At 41.1% G+C, this 17,932-nt stretch overlaps 1 protein-coding gene across 4 annotated transcripts in view; it reads left to right on the forward strand.

Moving 5' to 3' along the window:
* The window catches only part of ZMYM4 (zinc finger MYM-type containing 4), a 52,577-nt gene that overhangs the window by 15,483 nt on the left and 19,162 nt on the right, over positions 1-17,932 (forward strand). For all 4 annotated transcript variants that reach the window (XM_058195676.1, XM_058195674.1, XM_058195673.1 and 1 more), the window contains 12 exons: positions 854-917; positions 2,543-2,588; positions 3,250-3,777; positions 4,834-4,901; positions 6,025-6,195; positions 6,550-6,628; positions 7,216-7,468; positions 9,308-9,482; positions 13,965-14,177; positions 16,074-16,224; positions 16,343-16,458; positions 17,430-17,699. In XM_058195676.1, coding sequence (XP_058051659.1) covers positions 3,273-3,777; positions 4,834-4,901; positions 6,025-6,195; positions 6,550-6,628; positions 7,216-7,468; positions 9,308-9,482; positions 13,965-14,177; positions 16,074-16,224; positions 16,343-16,458; positions 17,430-17,699 — 2,001 coding nt within the window. In that variant the 5' untranslated portion in view covers positions 854-917; positions 2,543-2,588; positions 3,250-3,272. The remainder of the gene's footprint in view (positions 1-853; positions 918-2,542; positions 2,589-3,249; positions 3,778-4,833; positions 4,902-6,024; positions 6,196-6,549; positions 6,629-7,215; positions 7,469-9,307; positions 9,483-13,964; positions 14,178-16,073; positions 16,225-16,342; positions 16,459-17,429; positions 17,700-17,932) is intronic.

A 17,932-nucleotide genomic window follows, 5' to 3' on the forward strand; every position in this document is an offset into this window, starting at 1 on the left:
ATTAAAAGGAATGAGTCAGCCCTGGAGATCAGTGAGATGACAGATGCCCAATGACCATCCATTCCATACATGTTGAGGTATACAGGCATTTCCTTCTTTTGATTATTTTCTACCTGTGTGAAATTGCTTTGTAGAATGGTGGCCTCTCTTCAGATCAGCAAAAAAAAAAAAAGCAAAAAAAAAAAAGCACTGAAGCTGAATTCATTGAAAATAAAATTGCTCATAATTTTTACCATAGCAAGGGAACAAATCAAACACCTTTTACATTCTGGCCTGGTTGATTGCAAATGAATGTTGACAATGTTTCCTAACTGTTCACAAGTTCCACTTGAAGAAAGGCAAATAAATACCTTCCTATAAAAGGCAATGTATCCAAAATTATTGATATTATCCTGCTTAACATTGACCACTAGACTTCCCATGCAGTACTTTGAATGGCTGTCTATTTTTCTTAGTGAATTTGCCAGACCTGACAAAGCATATTTGATTAATAGCATTATGGCTTTTATATTAGATCAGACAGGTTGTACCGAGTTATGTCATTTGCTGCTCCTACTGGGTTGACAACAGGCAGTGATGGTGGTGTGTCTGGTTTTTAATTGCTTCCACTTCTAGAATGTATGAAGAAAATGGAATATCCAAAGCTGAATGGTAGCTGATCAAACTGTTATTATTGTTTATCTTACAGGAGATTAATATATGGTATCTAGAATCATTCCTTCATATCCACTTACAATTATAAGAAATGGTAAACAAGGGTTATGATGTTCTATTTGAACAGAAATGTTTTGTGTTCAGGGATGGACCTCAAACTTCTTCCTAAAATGATAATCTTTCTTTTAAACATTAACAGGTGGAGAAGCAAGGCCTGGTCCAAGTGGCAGCATAGGGTGCTTCAATCTGTGGAATGTCTTCAGGTATGAAAAATTAACCACAAATCTCTGATGGGTTGAATCTAAAATATACTAAACTGTAAAATAATATGAGGATAGAGAAAATTACTCCAGAAGGGAGGATAAAATTGAATTGCACAAGAGTTTTCTCTTGTTTAATGAGAACTTTTGGAAAAAGTGTTATGCATCATGTCTATGTAGATACAATAGATTATACCATTTCTTCCCTTGCATATCACCGTGGGTCATGACTGAGGAAATTAGTTGCTGTCTCAGGAATGTAGAGACTTTACAACAGGTTTCCTTAAGGGCATTTGAATGAAATGCACTATTTTGAAAAAACTAAAAACAGAATTAGGAAATCACAAGCAGAATGTAATAATTTGATTTCAGTCAAAAACACCTTCGTAGAATGCCAAAGTCTCTGATTTGCTAATAATTTGTAGCTCAGAGTTGAAATGTAGGGTCCTTGGTGCTCTCTGAGCTTGCATTGATGATGTTTGAGTAATGAAATCTGCAGAAGACAATTAAGCTCAGAGAGTACCAAGGATCCTTCATCTTTGATTTGCACTCAGTGCCAAATGTTTTTGAATCCAGTTTTTTGTTCAGTTCAACTTGAGTACTTTGAATGTCACACAATTAAGAGTGAAAAGTTGGCAACCCAGGGAATTTTACATTGATTGCATCTTTAGTTTGCAGAAAACAGGGCTTGGAGGTCTCAGATTTATTCACAGAATGCTTGGTTCTAATTTTATCTTTTCCACAGCTGCATAGAGTTGAAAGGAGGCTGGTTTGAGCACTGTTGCTTTCCGTGCTTAATAAACCCCTTTCAGCAAGCCTTCTATAGATTTCTTCATTTCACTATCTATTGTTATGAATTGTACTAGAAAGATAAATTTGAATATTACTCAGTTTCACTGTTGCTCATGCTGTGGTATTTTACCACAAAACATGATTTAATTTTCAATGCTCAGTATGACTGAAATCCAAGGAATGGCTTGCCTATGGTGATAAATGATTTTTTTCAAAAACCACAAACCCATATGGTGAGCAGTTCCTCATTTGAGATGCTTAAAGCAATATAAGCACAAGATGAATCTATTTCATTAGATTCCATTTTGCTTTGGGCTGGAAAAGAAAATTGCATGCCTAAATGGTAAGTTGCAAACAAGAATAATTAATTGATGACATTGCTTAGCATCTTAAGACACATCTGTTAAAGCACCAGCTTTGGAGCTTGAAGTAGCCTTAGTGCTAAACTTAACATAGCAGGTGGTTCCATATTTTATACTCAAAACATTAGAAAATATGTCTGTTTCTTTTACTTATATAGCAGGATTGTTCACCAGATCACAACAAACTCTAGCATTTGTACTGGGAATTGTATAATAGAGAAGAAAGAACTGTTCAGTTCTTAATTAAACCAACCAGAATCACCCAAAGGTGTTTTTTTCAAGAGACAGCTGGACTTTCTGGATTTTCTTTGAAGACATTTTGCTTCTCATCCAAGAAGCTTCTGTGAAAAACCAGAAAGTCCAGCTGCCTCTTGGAAAAAAAGCACTTTTGGGACAACCACGACCTGGATGACTGAGCGTCTCCATAGACAGTTAATAACCAGAATCACAGTGCGATTTTTTTCACCTCTGCAGTTTGAAGACAAAACGGATGCAGTGTTTGGTAACGCAGAAGAAGACCGTGAGTATGCAGTCATTTGCTCATGAAATATTTCCTTCACCCATTTTGTTTGTGTGTATGTATGTACGAGTTACAAATGTTTCTGTTAAGATAATCCAAAAGGCCAAGCACCTGTAAATGCTGTGTATGCTGATAAAGATGAGGATGAGATCTTGCTCAAAACTTCCACCACTTGATCAGCTGGGCACAGAGTTTCTTTTCTCTGATTGAATATAGTCCACAGGACTTAATAGTGAGAGGGATTGCTTCTGACATCCTTTAAATCTGTAGACTCTGTAATGCAGCTATTTTTTTATATGGTATTTTCATTTTGTGTCATACTGGCTCAAAAGGAATGCTGTAGATTTGGAAAAGAAACAAAAAGGTTTTTCACTATTACCGTAGTTATTTTTCACAGAGTGTGAGAAAAATCTAATTGAAAATGGGGGACTGATGACTGGAAAGAATTTAATAAATGCTGTACGCATAATTTAAAAAGTGCACGTTATGAATAACTTCCTCTCAAAAATATCATAGTCTTTCAGAGAACTCAATTGGTAATATATTTAGGTCAGACAAATCACTGTTAAAAGAATTATGAGTAAGCTCAGCTATGTACTATAGCTGACTCTAAATAAGTGCTTTTTTTTTTTAAGACATCCTGTTGTCTTCCCCTCTTTAGGTGCAAACATTATAGATTCCGAGATGTCTGAGAAGACAGTCCACAACCTCAGTCCTGCTTTTGACAGCATCCCCTACAGAATGCAGAACCGGACAGGATCCACCAACTCTTTGCTGGATGACAGTGATTATTTCCTGAACTCAGGAGACCTTGCAGGAATTCCTGTAGTTGGAAGCGACAACGAAGAAGAGCAGACTTTTGCTCCAAAGGATGGTCTCTCTTCTGCCCTTCGCTCTGAAGATAGCCGGGGAGATGGGAGGAGGGTCCGGGATCATGTGGTGGACAATGAAAAAGACACCCAAATGCAAAACATGATCCAGAAGGATCTCTCTCCCCCTTTTGACAAGGGACCCTCTGTGTTTAAATCCCTGCGGAAAGACTTTAGCATAGCAAGAGATGATAGTAAAGACACTTTTTTGACAAAGGAGAAAACCAGAGAAGGATCTTTCCAAGAACGTGACAAACGTATGGAAAAAATGCCGAAAGAGCTAGATTCCAGATTGAAAAGCGGTTTGCTCGATAAATCAGGTAATATTATTCACTCAGTTTTACTAGGAGAGTTCAGAGCTCCTATTTTTTTCCAGGAACTGGTTCATACTTCAAGCTCAGGATAATATGGATTTTTCTTTTTCAGCTAGCATGGGACTTCAGCCATTGTGGGGTTTCGTTTGCAACAGATCCTAGTTAGCCTAGCATATTATGAGAACCAGATCAGTGAGACATCTACAAGGATCTTCCCTGTAAATCAAGGTTGTTCAATGTTTTGACTCCCTCGGGCCACATTGAGCAAAGAGGAATTGTCTGGGGACGCATATAAAATATGTAATATATTTAATGAATATAAATACCAAACTTCTTTTATTTTTTATGTTTTTATTATCTTGTGGGGCAGCATTACTAGTTATCCAGGGCTGCCAGATTGTGCAGCAAAAGTCTAACCCATATTTCCAACTTGTGGTCTGCTGTTCAGACTACTGTGGTTTCCTTGCTGCCATCAAGGTCAGCCTGCCTCTTCTTGACCCATGTGATTCAATTTTATTTTAAACATTTGAAGTTTCTTAGTTCCACCACTTTAAGAAACTGAAGCACTGCTGAATAAATTGTTTTTCTTTCCAAAAGCATCTGAAGAAAACACATTGAAATATGTGACATATGCTCGCTTTAGTTACACGCGCACACACGCGTGCACACACACACATACATCAGAGGTGATATTCAGCAGGTTCTGACCAGTTCTGGAGAACCGGTAGTGGAAATTTTGAGTAGTTCAGAGAATACCACCTCTGGCTGGCCCCGCCCCCATCTGTTCTCTGCCTCCCAAGTCCCAGCTGATCGGGAGGGAATGGGGATTTTGCAGTATCCTTTCCCTGGAGTGGGTTGGGAATGGAGATTTTACAGTATCCTTCTCCTGCCAAGCCCACCAAGCCACACCCACAGAATCAGTAGTAAAAATTTTTGAAACCCATCACTGACATACATATATACATATTATTTGGAAGGTATTGATATAAATAGTTTGGGTTTCCACAATCATCCAGAGATACTTTTTTTAATGTTACTAATTGCACTTTGTGTATTCCCCAGTTACGAATCAAGTAGATGAAACATTACGGACACATTTAGCACCGCAAACACCAGAAACTAACTTCAGGGTAAGTAGCAGCTCTTGTGACGTTTTTCTTTTTATTAGGAGTCACTTTGTAGAGTAAGATGGGCGGCATATGCATTTAATAAGTAAATAAAATTATGTGCCATAAAACACATTCTGGGGACTAAGATTACTGTTAAAAATTTGGTTGTGTTGTTGTACCTTCAGCTAGTGATTGTTCAAGTTCTTCTAATGTTCCAGAAGAATGGGGTGATTAGACAGTAACCATGGGGTTTTTGGCTCTGAAAATAGAAAAGAATAGGGTGCAACTGAAAGGCCAGGAAAAGAGTGAATAAATTGCTTGGATAGAAAAGAGAACCAAGGCCACAAACACAGTAGCCTGCCTGAAATTCTTAAAGGACGCTGCATCTTTTCATGCCTTCACTTGGTAGTTGCAGAGAAGAGCTGGGTGATGCTGAGTAAAGGCGCGGCAGCTCTGAAGAGCTGCAAATATGCTCTGCCTTCATGTACACTGTATATGCTAAGAGAGGAGAATATTTGTAGCTCGGGGTTGATGTGTGGGGTCCTGGGTGCTTTCTGAGCTTGCTTGTTTTTATTTTATTATTTATTGAATTTCTATTGCCGCCTATTCGCCCATGCTGATTCAAGGTGATTTACAGAATATAACGCCACATTTAGAATAGAATAGAATAGAATTTTTTATTAGCCAAGTGTGATTGGACACACAAGGAATTTGTCTTGGTGCATATGCTCTCAGTGTACATAAAAGAAAAGATACCTTCATCAAGGTTAAATTTAAATTTAAAAACAATAAAACTAATAAGAAGAATGAAATAAATTAATATAGTATAATATAATAAACTCACCCGCAACCCCGGTAACAGCAGATTACTCGAGCCATTTAATGGGCTCCATCCCACTCTGGGTTCCCCAGGCCCGTTGGCAGAAACTTTCATTACCCAAACTAGGTAATATTATCATTAACCTCATAACATCTGATGATGCTACCTAGTTTGGCTAATGAAACATCCGCAAGAAAACAAGCTCAGAGAGCACCAAGGACCCCTCGCCCTGTTTACGCCAAAGCACTTTTTCTGAATAAAGCCTGAGGCACTGCATAGCCCTGATGCCAACGCTAAAGCATGTTTCTAACCTCTATGTTCTAGGAATCTAGCTACCTGTTTGCTAATAAAGACTCTGTTGGCCAAGAGCATGGGAACTCCTATGCGCCCAATATTAGAATCAAAGAAGAGCCTTTGGATAATGACTACGATAAAGCTATGGCACCTCAGCCGGGGCTACTCAATAAAATTAAGGATGAACCAGACAGTACTGAGGTAAGATCTATCTCTGTTTTCGGGCACGTGTTGTTTTTAGGGTGCATTGATAGTTTTGGGATTTACTCAAAATTATAATCAAAAACTATAGGCATTTGCAAATAGGCAACGTTTAAATGGTGCGTAGAGGACCCCAAAATAATCAGCCACTCTTATGCAACATAGGAATTTTAAATGCATTAAATGCAGGAAAAGGCATATTTTAAATGCATTAAATGCAGATCGGGATATTTACAACGGGACTCCCATATGTCACTGATTGCATTAGGGTTAAATGGTGTATATTCTAGATAGGGGCTTGGGTGCTTCTGGTTACAGCAGCTAGAATTTCATCTGTGGCCATTTTTGTTTCAGGATTATGGCCAGCAGCCAAAAACTCAGGAAGGGGAACTGAAAATCAGTGCTGTGTTTTCTGTCAGTGGCAGCCCTCTCGGTAAGGATCAAGATTTGGGCTGGGTGAGAATTAACAGACATTTTGTGTCCATCGGTCGCTTGGAGAAACAATTTCACATGTTTTACATAGACAAGATTAGCCCACCGCAACATGGCGTTTTCTAGAGGTATATTGGTGTGTGCTTATTCACCTGGTTTATATCCTGCCTGGCCTGTAGGAGTTCAAGGTTGCATATGTGGATGCCTCCCTTTATCTTCTCCCCACAGCTTTGTGAAATAGGTTGAGCTAAGAGAAAGTGGCTGGCCCAAAAGTCACCCAATGAGTTTCCATGCCTAAGTGTCAAATTAAAACCGAGTCTCCTTGGTTCTAAGTCAGCACCACCATTCCATCATCCTTCCAGAATCCCCAGCCAAGTTAATTGTTTTGATCAGGAAAAAGTTGGTCTGGAGAAATTATGTAAGAAGTATTAAATAGGGATTGTTGAATTTTTCCTTTTCATCTGTCAGGATTGGGGGCGGGGGTGGAAATGCATTTGCAGGCAGGGTAAAGTAAATCTTAAAATGGGATTCCACAGATGAGAAGACAACCTCAGTGGCATTGTGTGTGTGTGTTCTCTTTTTGGCAAGCTCCGCAGCTGACCTCAGGTTTCCCACCTAACACGCCATCCTCTGGCATGAACAAGCTGCTTCCTTCGGTCCCAAGTACGGCCGTTCGGGTTTCCTGCTCGGGATGCAAGAAGATCCTGCAGAAGGGGCAGACGGCATATCAAAGAAAGGGGTCTACTCAGCTCTTCTGTTCCACACTGTGCCTCACGGGATACACTGTACCAGCTGCCCGACCGCAACCTTTCACCAAGAAAACCTGTTCCAGTTGCTCAAAGTAAGGGCAGATAAAGGATTCACTCGATGCCCCCCTGGTCCTAAAGGGCTTGGTAAAAACAGCAGGGCAGAATGTCAGTAAACGGGTGTGGGATCATCCAGAGATCATCTGGAATCCAACCTTTGAATTCCTGTTACGTTTTACTCTCTCCCTCTGGACCTATAGCATAAGTGTTCTACCTTAGAATAAGTATTCTACTTTAGAATTCTTGATCAACCTATCTTTCTTTTATGTACTCTGAGAGCATATGCACCAAGACGAATTCCTTGTGTGTCCAATCACACTTGGCCAATTAAAAAAAATCGATTTGTTCTATTCTATTCTAGTCAGAGTTAAAGCATCATGGCCGGCCTTCCACAGGGCTTTAACCCAAACGGTGTGGCAGTTACATTTTGTAGTGCTTTGATTTTCTTGTAGTAAAGCGGAACTTGTTAAAATCCTTTACAGTGTACCTCTGGGATATATAAGACAATGCTGGATAAATGAGGCAGTTGTCAGCTTTGGAAGCCATACTAGGCCGAAGGCTTCCACGCTGCCACTTTCTCATGTGTGGGGAAAGTGGGGGTGGGGGTTGGTAGAAGGGGCCATTAGACATAATAACATTCTTCCTGCCGGTCAAGGTCAGGCCGAGACTGCATCTGGAGAAGGAGTGGCTGGAGTGATGTCTCGAGATGGGACGGTTGGTGATTGGAGCATGTGATCGACAGAGGGGTCAAGGGAGTGGGGATTTTGGAGTTTGTCTTACTGAGGAAAAACCTGGATCCCCAGATTCGGAGTTTCCCTAGTTGTGCCAGTTTACCTATGCTAGTAAAAGAACTTTGAAAGATGTTTGCTTCGGAGTCTTTCCTGCAGGAGGGGGTTTTCTGGAACGCTGACAGCAAGCAGTGCTTTGCCAGAATTAAGTCCACCAGTGGTCCAGTCTCCAAGTGTCTGTTGTAGCAACCTCTCCTTCTGTGGTTCATGGGGTGGAGACCAGGTCATAGGTCTCAGTGGTGGATCTTGTTTTATGGAATGCCCTTCCCTAGTATTTTATAAGCAGTTTTACTCCAGGATGCATTTGACCCTTGGTTTAGTTTGTTTCATTTTATGGAAAGCTGTGGAAGTTACTACTTCCTGTTTTATGATACCATTTAATTTTGTATATTTTTGTTCTTCATTTGTATGTTGACCTTGCTGTGTCCCATTCCTATTTCCCATCCTCTTTAGATCGGTGGGTTACTGTAATAAATCCAAGGGTTTCTGGGTAAATAAAACTTGATTAATTAAAGCAACAATTGAAGGTCTCATTTTGATAAACTTCAGCCTAATGTAGAATGCTGGCTGGATTCTTGTTATTATTATCCCATATATATCCTGGGGACATACTGAATATTAGTATTTCAACTTCATATAATAGTATTTGTGTCATCTGCCTTTGGTAATTTTCCTGTATTATCTTCTCAGTTAAAAAAATCCCTGCAAAATCCTAGAAATATGCACACTGTCTCAAACATCTCTGCACGGCCTCTTCATTTTGCTCCAGGGAATTAGGGGACCTGGCAGGATTCCAATTCAGCTGGTGGGTAGCATTGAGCAAAAGGCATTCTTGGCACCAATGATACCGTATCTGCTGAATTAAAGTGAATTACCAGACCAGCAATTCCACTGCTTGGCATCCCTAGTCGTGTTCGGATTACAACTTCATTCTGTTTGAGAAACCTGCAAGTTGCAGATCCAGTTCACTGAGAGTTGGGAGAGTGCCAGAGACATTACAGATACAGCCACTGCTTTTGTTCTGTGCGGATCGTTATCTCTGAATCTGAAAAAGTTAACTCTCCTCCTTTCTCTTTAACTGTTTAGGGACATCCTGCATCCAAAAGACGTGATTACAGCTCAGTTTGACAATACAAATTCCAGCAAGGATTTCTGTAGCCAGTCCTGTCTTTCCGTGTATGAGTTGAAAAGGAAGCCTGTTGTCACCATCCATACAAACAGCATCTCCACCAAATGCAGCATGTGCCAGAAGAATGCAGTGGTAATCATCTTTGCTAGTCTTTCCTTATTCTGAATGTTTGGGGTTGTTACATTCTGAGTTGGCTGCCTTTGGAGGTTAGAGCCATCACGTTCAGCACACATTCAGCGACAAAGCTGCTCAGATTGCTTTGATGAAACCATTAAACCTACTGAACTTTATGAGTGAATTTTTGAGGTACAATTGGTAAAAGTGTATTGCGTGTGCAAAAAATAACAAGGAACCATCTGCAGCTCTGCAGAAGAACCTCATTAGCAATTGTGTCGGGTTTTGTAAGATATTTCTTGCAACTACATCTATAAGAAATGACTAGGCTGAGCCCGAGAATATCTTCAATTTGGAATTGCTATGCTCCCACAAGAGACCTAAGTCCAGCCTCTTCCCTTTAATTCTTGACTCTTATCTAGCACCAGTTTGCTTTGTCCATTAGTAGATCAGATTCTTGTGTATAGGTAGCATGGAATAAACTCATAGTACTTCCCAGCTCCTGGTTTCTTGCACCAGAAGAAACTTACCTACAGATATAGATGTTGCTTTTCTGAATTTAGTTTAAGAGGCATAACCCTCCCTCCCTCCCTCCCTCCCTCCCTTCCTTCCAGATTAATTCCATTTTACCATATCTCATCTTTAACTTCTGTATAAAATAGATGACAGAGGTGAGTTTTTGGACCTTTTAAGAGTTTGATGGTGCAGTGGTTAGAATGCAGTATTATTGCAGGCTAACTCTGCCCACAGACTGGAGTTCAAACCTGACGGGATTCGAAGTTGACTCAGCTTTCCATCCTTCTAAAGTTGGTAAAATGAGGACCCAGATTGTTGGGGGCAATTGGCTGACATTGCAAACCATTCAGAGAGTGCTGCAAAGCACTATGGAGCAGTATATAAATCTATTGTTGTTATTTTAAAGTTCATGCTTACCAATATGCAAATTATATTAAGTTCTTACTCTTTTAGTCTGCCTCGAACAAAGGGAAAAATAGAAGTATTGAACTGGATGAACAGTGTCTGGATTCAGTAAAGAAAGTGATGTTTAATCCAGACTCAACCAGATAAAGTAATCAAAATCAGTAGGCTGGCTGATCCAATGATGGGGCATCACATTATTATGAATAAGGTAACAACTCCCTCCAAAAATAAAATACACAGTCAAGTGTGCTCCTTGGATTAGGGCAGTTTTGGGTCTCTTAGATACAATATGTGAGAAGAAACTTTTACCCAGTTTCAGCTGATGGGCTCAAACCATGTTTAGACAAGAATAGGTAAAGGTTCCCCTCGCACATATGTGCTAGTTGTTCCCAACTCTAGGGGGCTCATCTCCCTTTCCAAGCCGAAGAGCCAGGGTTGTCTGAAGATGTCTCCGTGGTCATGTGGCTGGCATGACTAAAAGCCGAAGGTGCACGGAATGCTCTTATCTTCCCACCAAAGGTGGTCCCTATTTTTCTACTTGCATTTTTTATGTGCTTTCGAACTGCTAGGTTGACAGAAGCTAGGACAAGGAACCGGAGCTCACCCTGTTACACAGCACTAGGGATTTGAACCGCTGAACTGTCAACCTTTTTGATTGACAAGCTCAACGTCTTAGCCACTGAGCCACCGTGTCCCTATATTAGATTATGTTAGATTAGACAAGAATTGTTGTTGTTAGTTGCGAAGTCATGTCCGACCCATCGCGACCCCATGGACAACATTCCTCCAGCCCTTCTTGTCCTCTACCATCCTCTGGAGTCCATTTAGACTCATGCCTACTGCTTCAGTGACTCCATCCAGCCACCAAAAAAAATTTCCTTTTTGTACTGTCCATGGGGTTTGGCAAAGATACTGGAGTGGGTTGCCATTTCCTTCTCCAGTAGATTACATTTTCTCAGAACTCTCTGCTATGACCTGTCCGTCTTGGGTGTCCCGGCACGGCATAGCTCATAGCTTCATTGAGCTACCCAAGCCCCTTCGCCACGACAAGGCAGTAATCCATGAAAGGGAGACGAGAATAGACTGTTCCAAATTGCTGTGTTTATATAAAAGAAATTATCAGAAGTAATAAAAATCAATATTTAAATAGCTTCTTTCAATCTGATGTTCATCCCATAGACTTGAAGAATTTTTGTTAAAAAAAAATCTGTGTAAGATGAATTATCTTTGAAAAAATATACTAACCAGTTCTCAAGAGAGTCTTAATTGCACCTCATTTAGAAACCCCCAAATAATCTTCTCCTAACTATCTCGGTGACAACCGAAATGATCCACTCATTTAGTAAGAGGCAGTCAGTTTGCTTTTAATGTTTAATGGAAAAAAAAATCCAAACTTGGCAATGAAGCATTTATTTACATGGCTTGTCAGAGTTTGTTAACACATTCATAAGCCCCCAATAATTATTTTTAAACATTATGTCTGTTCTTAGTAACATACTTCAATATTAAACGTTTAGGCTTGGGTATATTTGGGAATAAGATCCAATGTGTTTTGCGGCACCTATAGCACAAAAGCGGGCATAATTACTTTCAATGTATGCGATTCATTGAATTAGATTCAGATTTTGTCATACTTAGAATATTGTAATCAGCAAGTGGGATTTCATTTTCAGTGGAGCTATTATAAACATTACAATAGAACTGTGCAATTTTTTTTGAATTCAAAACACTTCAAGCTTGAAACTTTTAGGCTTGAGATGGCTGTTTTGGCCTTATGTGATGAATTTTAGAGCAGCTGCAGAATGGCTAAGAGAGTATCAGGATTGCTTCCAGTAAGAAAAGCTGCTTTGAACTTGAATCATAGGGTTCTGGGCTTAAAGCATTTTGAATTTGAAACATTTTGCATGCTGTTATAATTCTAGGAGGCATCCAACCAGAAGTCCAGCTCCTAACATTGCATTTTTCCATGGTAAAGTGGAAATAGGATTGAATTGACTCTCCACCTTTTTTCAGTTTTTAGGTACTTTTCACTGGGTCCTGTTCTATACTGATGGTTGTGATAACACAATAGATGGGAAGTGTTGGTTATGTTTTGATTCCCCCCGCCCATAAACATTAAAGAGAAACTTTTAGGCTACTACTAGAGATATCCACTTCACTCACTGCTAATTTCTGTTTGTTCAGCTTTTTAATCCGGTGCACTTCTTTTTTTAATTTTGTTTGTATCCCTTATACAAAGGACAAAGCAGTATTCCATTTCCCTCCCATTTAATCCCTGTCATGACCTTCTGGTGAGGCTCAGAGTTAGACTCACCCAGGGGGCTTTATGTGGCTGAATAGAAACTCCAGTCGGGCTTTCCCCAAGACCAGCCCAACATAAAATTGGTATTATACACTGGCTCAGATAAAGTCGATTTGCTTATGCTTAGTATTTCTAATGCCAGATGACAAAAAACATAAATTTAATGGTAACTCTAAACTGAGCTTAGGCAGCAGCAGTAAATGATTATTAGTAGAGGTGCTCTTCACTTAACTATGGTAATTGGACCAGCAATTTAGACCACTGCTGAGTGGTGCAGTCATAAAGTGTGTGACTGCACTGACTTACGACAACAGTTGTGGCCGTCCTAGTTGCCGTTGTTAGGTGAATCACTTCTAGTCGCAGCATCCCGTAGTCATGTGTTCCCCTTTGTGACCCCATCAGCTTTCCCAGTGATCACGAGTCAGTTTCTAAGAGCCTGAATCACGATCACATGACTGCAGGGATGCTGGGAGGGCCGCAATTGCAAAGATCCGTTTTAAGTTCCTCTCATATAAGTGTGTCATAAATTGCACTGGCTGCTGAACAAATGGTGGTTCAACAAGGATTACCTGCCTGCAACTATACCTTGTGCTCGTTCCGGGAAGTCGGGTGGGGGGAGGGGGGGGGGAAAGGGAGGGGGGGGGGAAAGGGGAAGGAAATTTTTCTGTAAAACTTTTTGAATTTAAAAAAAAAAAGGATTACCTGCCTGCAAGAAGCAGTCTCATTGGGCATCAGAATAGCTGCCGCTTTTGTAGTTCTTTGACAGTATTTTACTAGTTTAAACTAAATTTCCCCAGTCTGGTACCTGATAGATATATTGCACTTAACTTTCATCCAACATGGCTACAGTTTCCCAATTTGGATGCCCTCCTGGTATATAGAGTTCAACTCCCAGAATTCCCCCCACTAGCAAGTCCACACAGCTAAAAATTTCTATTATTGGGATGCTTGGTTTGGGCTTGCTAAAGAAGGTGGGAGTTGTTAGTCAGACTTCTTGGGAAGCTTCACACCTGGGAAGGTTCCTTTTGGAGGTTTTTTGGCTTGGACCAAACCAAAATAGATTGAAAGCATGCCAAACTGGAGGATCAAGCAAGCTCATTGACATGTCTTTGCATTTCATAAATGGGGCTTTAATCTCCCCTGCTTTTAAAGAATTGCCCAGATCAGAACTGGTGACCTCAAAATATGTGTGTGTGAGAGGGAGAGATGGAAAGATGGAAAAGCTCCTTTGATAGAAGTTCTTCTGGCAGTAACAGTCTTGCTTTTCCTACCTACAGATTCGGCATGAAGTGAATTACCAGAACGTTGTACACAAGCTTTGCAGCGATGCCTGCTTCTCCAAGTTTCGTTCTGCAAACAACCTGACCATGAACTGCTGTGAAAACTGTGGGGGCTACTGCTACAGTGCTTCGGGACAGTGTCACATGCTTCAGATAGAGGGGCAGTCCAAAAAGTTTTGTAGCTCAACATGCGTCACTGCCTACAAGCAGGTCTGGGTTTTCTCCCGCCTTCTAACTTTTGAAGAGCACATTTCTTTGCAAATAGGACTTTGCCTGTTAAGTTTTCTAAGGGAATGGGGAGGGTTCTAAAGAATGGGGAGGGCAGCTTCAAGACAGTCACTTCAATGTAAGAGGCTCTCTTGAGGCTGCATGTGGGAGGAGGCGCTACCCTTTTGGGGGTGTATATCAGATATGGTCCTTGACTTACGACCGCAATTGGCACCAGAATTTCCATGACTAAGCAAGGCGATGGTTAAGTGAGTCACACCTGATTTTGTGACATTTTTTGCCATGGTTCTTAAGCAAATCACTGCAGTTGTTAAATGAATTGTGCAGTCATTAAGTGAATCTCATTTTCCCATTGACTGCTTATCGGAAGCTGGCTGGGAAGGTTGCAAATGGAAGTCACACGACTGCAAAACTGCAGCCATCTTAAATACATGTCGGTTGCTAAGTGCCCAAATTTTGATCATGTGAGCATGGGGATGCTACAACAGTTGTAAGTACGAGGACCAGTCACAAGTCATTTCTTTCAGTGCTGTTATAACTTCGAACAGTTCCTAAATGAATGGCTGTAAATTGAGAACTACTTTTATTGGCTTGAGAGGTCTGACAAATCCCTGCAAAGTAACGAGTTGAGGAGATAACCGACAGCATGCAGCAGCCCATTTCCAGTATTTTTCAAATCTTTTCAAAAACTTACCAATTTTAGGGAGAGTGGAGACCTCTGTGGCCCTCTCAATATTTTCCACATTGTAAGAGGCAAACATTTTCAAGGAACAGATCTACAGTATCTTTCCTTGAATGTTATCCATACGAGGACCCCAATTTTCCAGGATCCTCATTGGTATATAGAATATATATTAGGGGTGAAATCCAGCAGGTTCTGGAGAACCAGTAACGGAAATTTTGAGTAGTTCAGAGAACCGGCAAATGCCACCTCTGACTGGCCCCGGAGTGGGGTGGGAATGGAGATTTTGTAGTAACATTCCCCCAGGAGGTGGGAGGGAATGGGAATTTTGCAGTATCCTTCCCCTGCCACACCCACCAAGCCACAGCCACAGAACCAGTAGTAAAAAGGCAGTTGCCTTCCACTCCTGGGGTCAGTGTGAAAAGAGGGCAAAGATAGAGAGCTGAAACCTGAGAAACACCTGATGAGAATGATTGGAAAAGGGGAATTAAGCCTTTTTTTTTTCCAACCAGCATTCCAGGTGTTCCCCACTTTACCATTTCCAGGGGGGGGAAATACTTGGGTTTATGGGGAATGTATTGAATCAAGAGGAAATTGTGTACAGGTAGCCCTCAATTTACAATCACAATTGAGTCCAACATTTCTGTCATTACACAAGACAGTTGCTAAGTCAGTTTTGCCCCATTTTATGGCCTTTCTTGCCAGAGTTGTTAAGTGAATCCCTGCAGTTGTTAAGTTAGTAACACCACTGTTGAATGAATTTGGCCTCCCTAATTAACTTTGCTTGTCAGAAGGTCTCAAAAGCTAATCCCATGACCCTGGGACACTGCAACCCCTTTTAAATAGATGCCAATTGCCAAACTTCTGGATTTCGATCATGTGACCCACAGAGATGCTGCAATGGTTGCAAATATGAAAAATGGTCATAAGTCACTATTTCAGTGTTGACGTAACTTCAAAAGGTCACTAAACAAATGGTTGTAAGTCAAGGACTTCCTGTACTTTCCCCTCCATCTATCATTTTTCAATGAAGACAGAACTCTATCAAGATACACAGTTCCTGCCTTTCATGTGATATAAACAACTGGGAGTAACTTTCTGTGGTCTGCCAGATCGAGAGAGTGCATGTCTCAGGTTAAACAAGCCTTTTTTCCTCATATTATGGCTTTATGTATGGTTCCTTTTTTTTTTTCCAGAAGTCTGCAAAAATTACCCCCTGTGCAATGTGTAAATCTCTGAGATCTTCAGCGGAGATGATTGAAAGCACAAATAATGTGGGGAAGACAGAGCTCTTTTGTTCCGTGAATTGCTTGTCGGCACACAGAGTCAAAGTGGTGACATCGTCAGGTAATTCATATAGTTTTCTCCGTAGTTTCAGATATGTTCAGAAAGCAACAGGACAAGCTTGTATTAAATTTGCTCTCTTTTCTTGACACGTGTTGCTTAATTTATTTTTTCCTGCCAGGTGTCCAGGTCCAGTGTAATAGCTGTAAAACCTCAGCCATCCCTCAATACCATCTTGCAATGTCAGACGGAAGCATACGTAATTTTTGCAGCTATAGCTGTGTGGTGGCTTTTCAGGTACGTCTTAAGTCTCAGTCTCCCTCCTTACTTTTGATTGCATCATTCTGAATACTTAGGAGTCAGGGTAGGTGGAATGTGAGAACTACTCAGGACAGAACCAAGCTGCATGTTCCGTCATACAGTATATACCTCCTTACTAGCACTGATGATGTTACTTACCTTTTTTCCCCCAAAATAAGACATCCCCTGATAATAAGCCCAGTCGGGCTTTTGAGTGCATGGCAATAAGGCTAAGCACTTATTTCAGGGGTCAAGAAAATATAAGGCAGGGTCTTATTTTCGGGGAAACATGGTAGCTGGGGTAATGAAACATCTGCAAGGAAACAAACAAGCTCAGAGCACCAAGGACCCCTCAGTGTGTATACTTTTGATGTGAAGAAAGCACACGTGGCTTTAATTCTCAAGGAAGCTGCTAGAACTGCCCCTGTTAAAAATTTTAGACAGTTTTGTTAAATTTGTATATCAGAAGCATTTCTGTTAGAGGGCTGCCAGTCTTTGGGATGTTTGGAAGAGGCCAAGTTGTCCTGGTAAACAGAAGGCTAGCAAAAAAATATTGATCTCTCTTTAAGCTGTTGCAGCATGGACTCTCTGTCCCTTCCACAGCCACAAACAGGTAGGTTTGGATCTGGCCGCCTCCTGCAAGATAGCAAGTCCAGCCATCTCTTTGTAGACCTGCAGTAAGAATGCCGTATAATATATAAGATTGCTCCATAGAAGTCTGTCAGAAGGTTACCATATTGGGCCTGCAAAACAGCCACTAGATGGCAGCAGGGAGATAGAATTTTCTGAATTTTCTTGCTGCCATCTAGTGGTCCTACAGATGTTTGCGACCAAATACATTAGCCCCAGTTTTGATGGCTTATGGTTAGACTGTTTAAGTCTCAATTGGTTAGTATTGGAAGTGATTTGGACAAGGATAGGGCTTCATTGTGCAAATCTGCATTGGATCCTCTCTTTGTCCCTTCCAGAATTTGTTCAACAAGCCCACGGGAATGAACTCCTCCGTGGTGCCTTTGTCGCAGGGCCAAGTGATTGTCAGCATTCCCTCAGGAGCGACGGTCTCTGCGGCGGGCAATACTACCTCAACAGTCTCTCCCAGCTCGGTCAGCAGCTCAGCCGCAGCCGGCCTCCAGAGGCTGGCTGCCCAGTCCCAGCAAGTCTCCCGCACCGTCGCCAAGCTCAGGTGTCAACACTGTAATCGTCTCTTTGCAACGAAGCCCGAAGTGCTCGACTACAGGGTAATTGGCACCTGCCATTGTTGTTGTTCACAGATGACTTGACGTCGGACACATGAGGGCTGTAATTGTGGACAAGAAGCCTAGCGACAGGCAAGGTCGTGTGTATTCCATGCTTAGTTCCCCCCCCCCCCTTAAACCATAAAATTGTTTGCACCAGCAAAAAGTGAAGCTTGAGACTTGTGTGAATAACGCAGATTGTTCCTATTTGCATAATGTCTCCTTTTGCTAAGTGC

Source organism: Ahaetulla prasina, chromosome 10 (assembly GCF_028640845.1).
Source record: "Ahaetulla prasina isolate Xishuangbanna chromosome 10, ASM2864084v1, whole genome shotgun sequence".
NCBI lineage: Eukaryota > Metazoa > Chordata > Lepidosauria > Squamata > Colubridae > Ahaetulla > Ahaetulla prasina.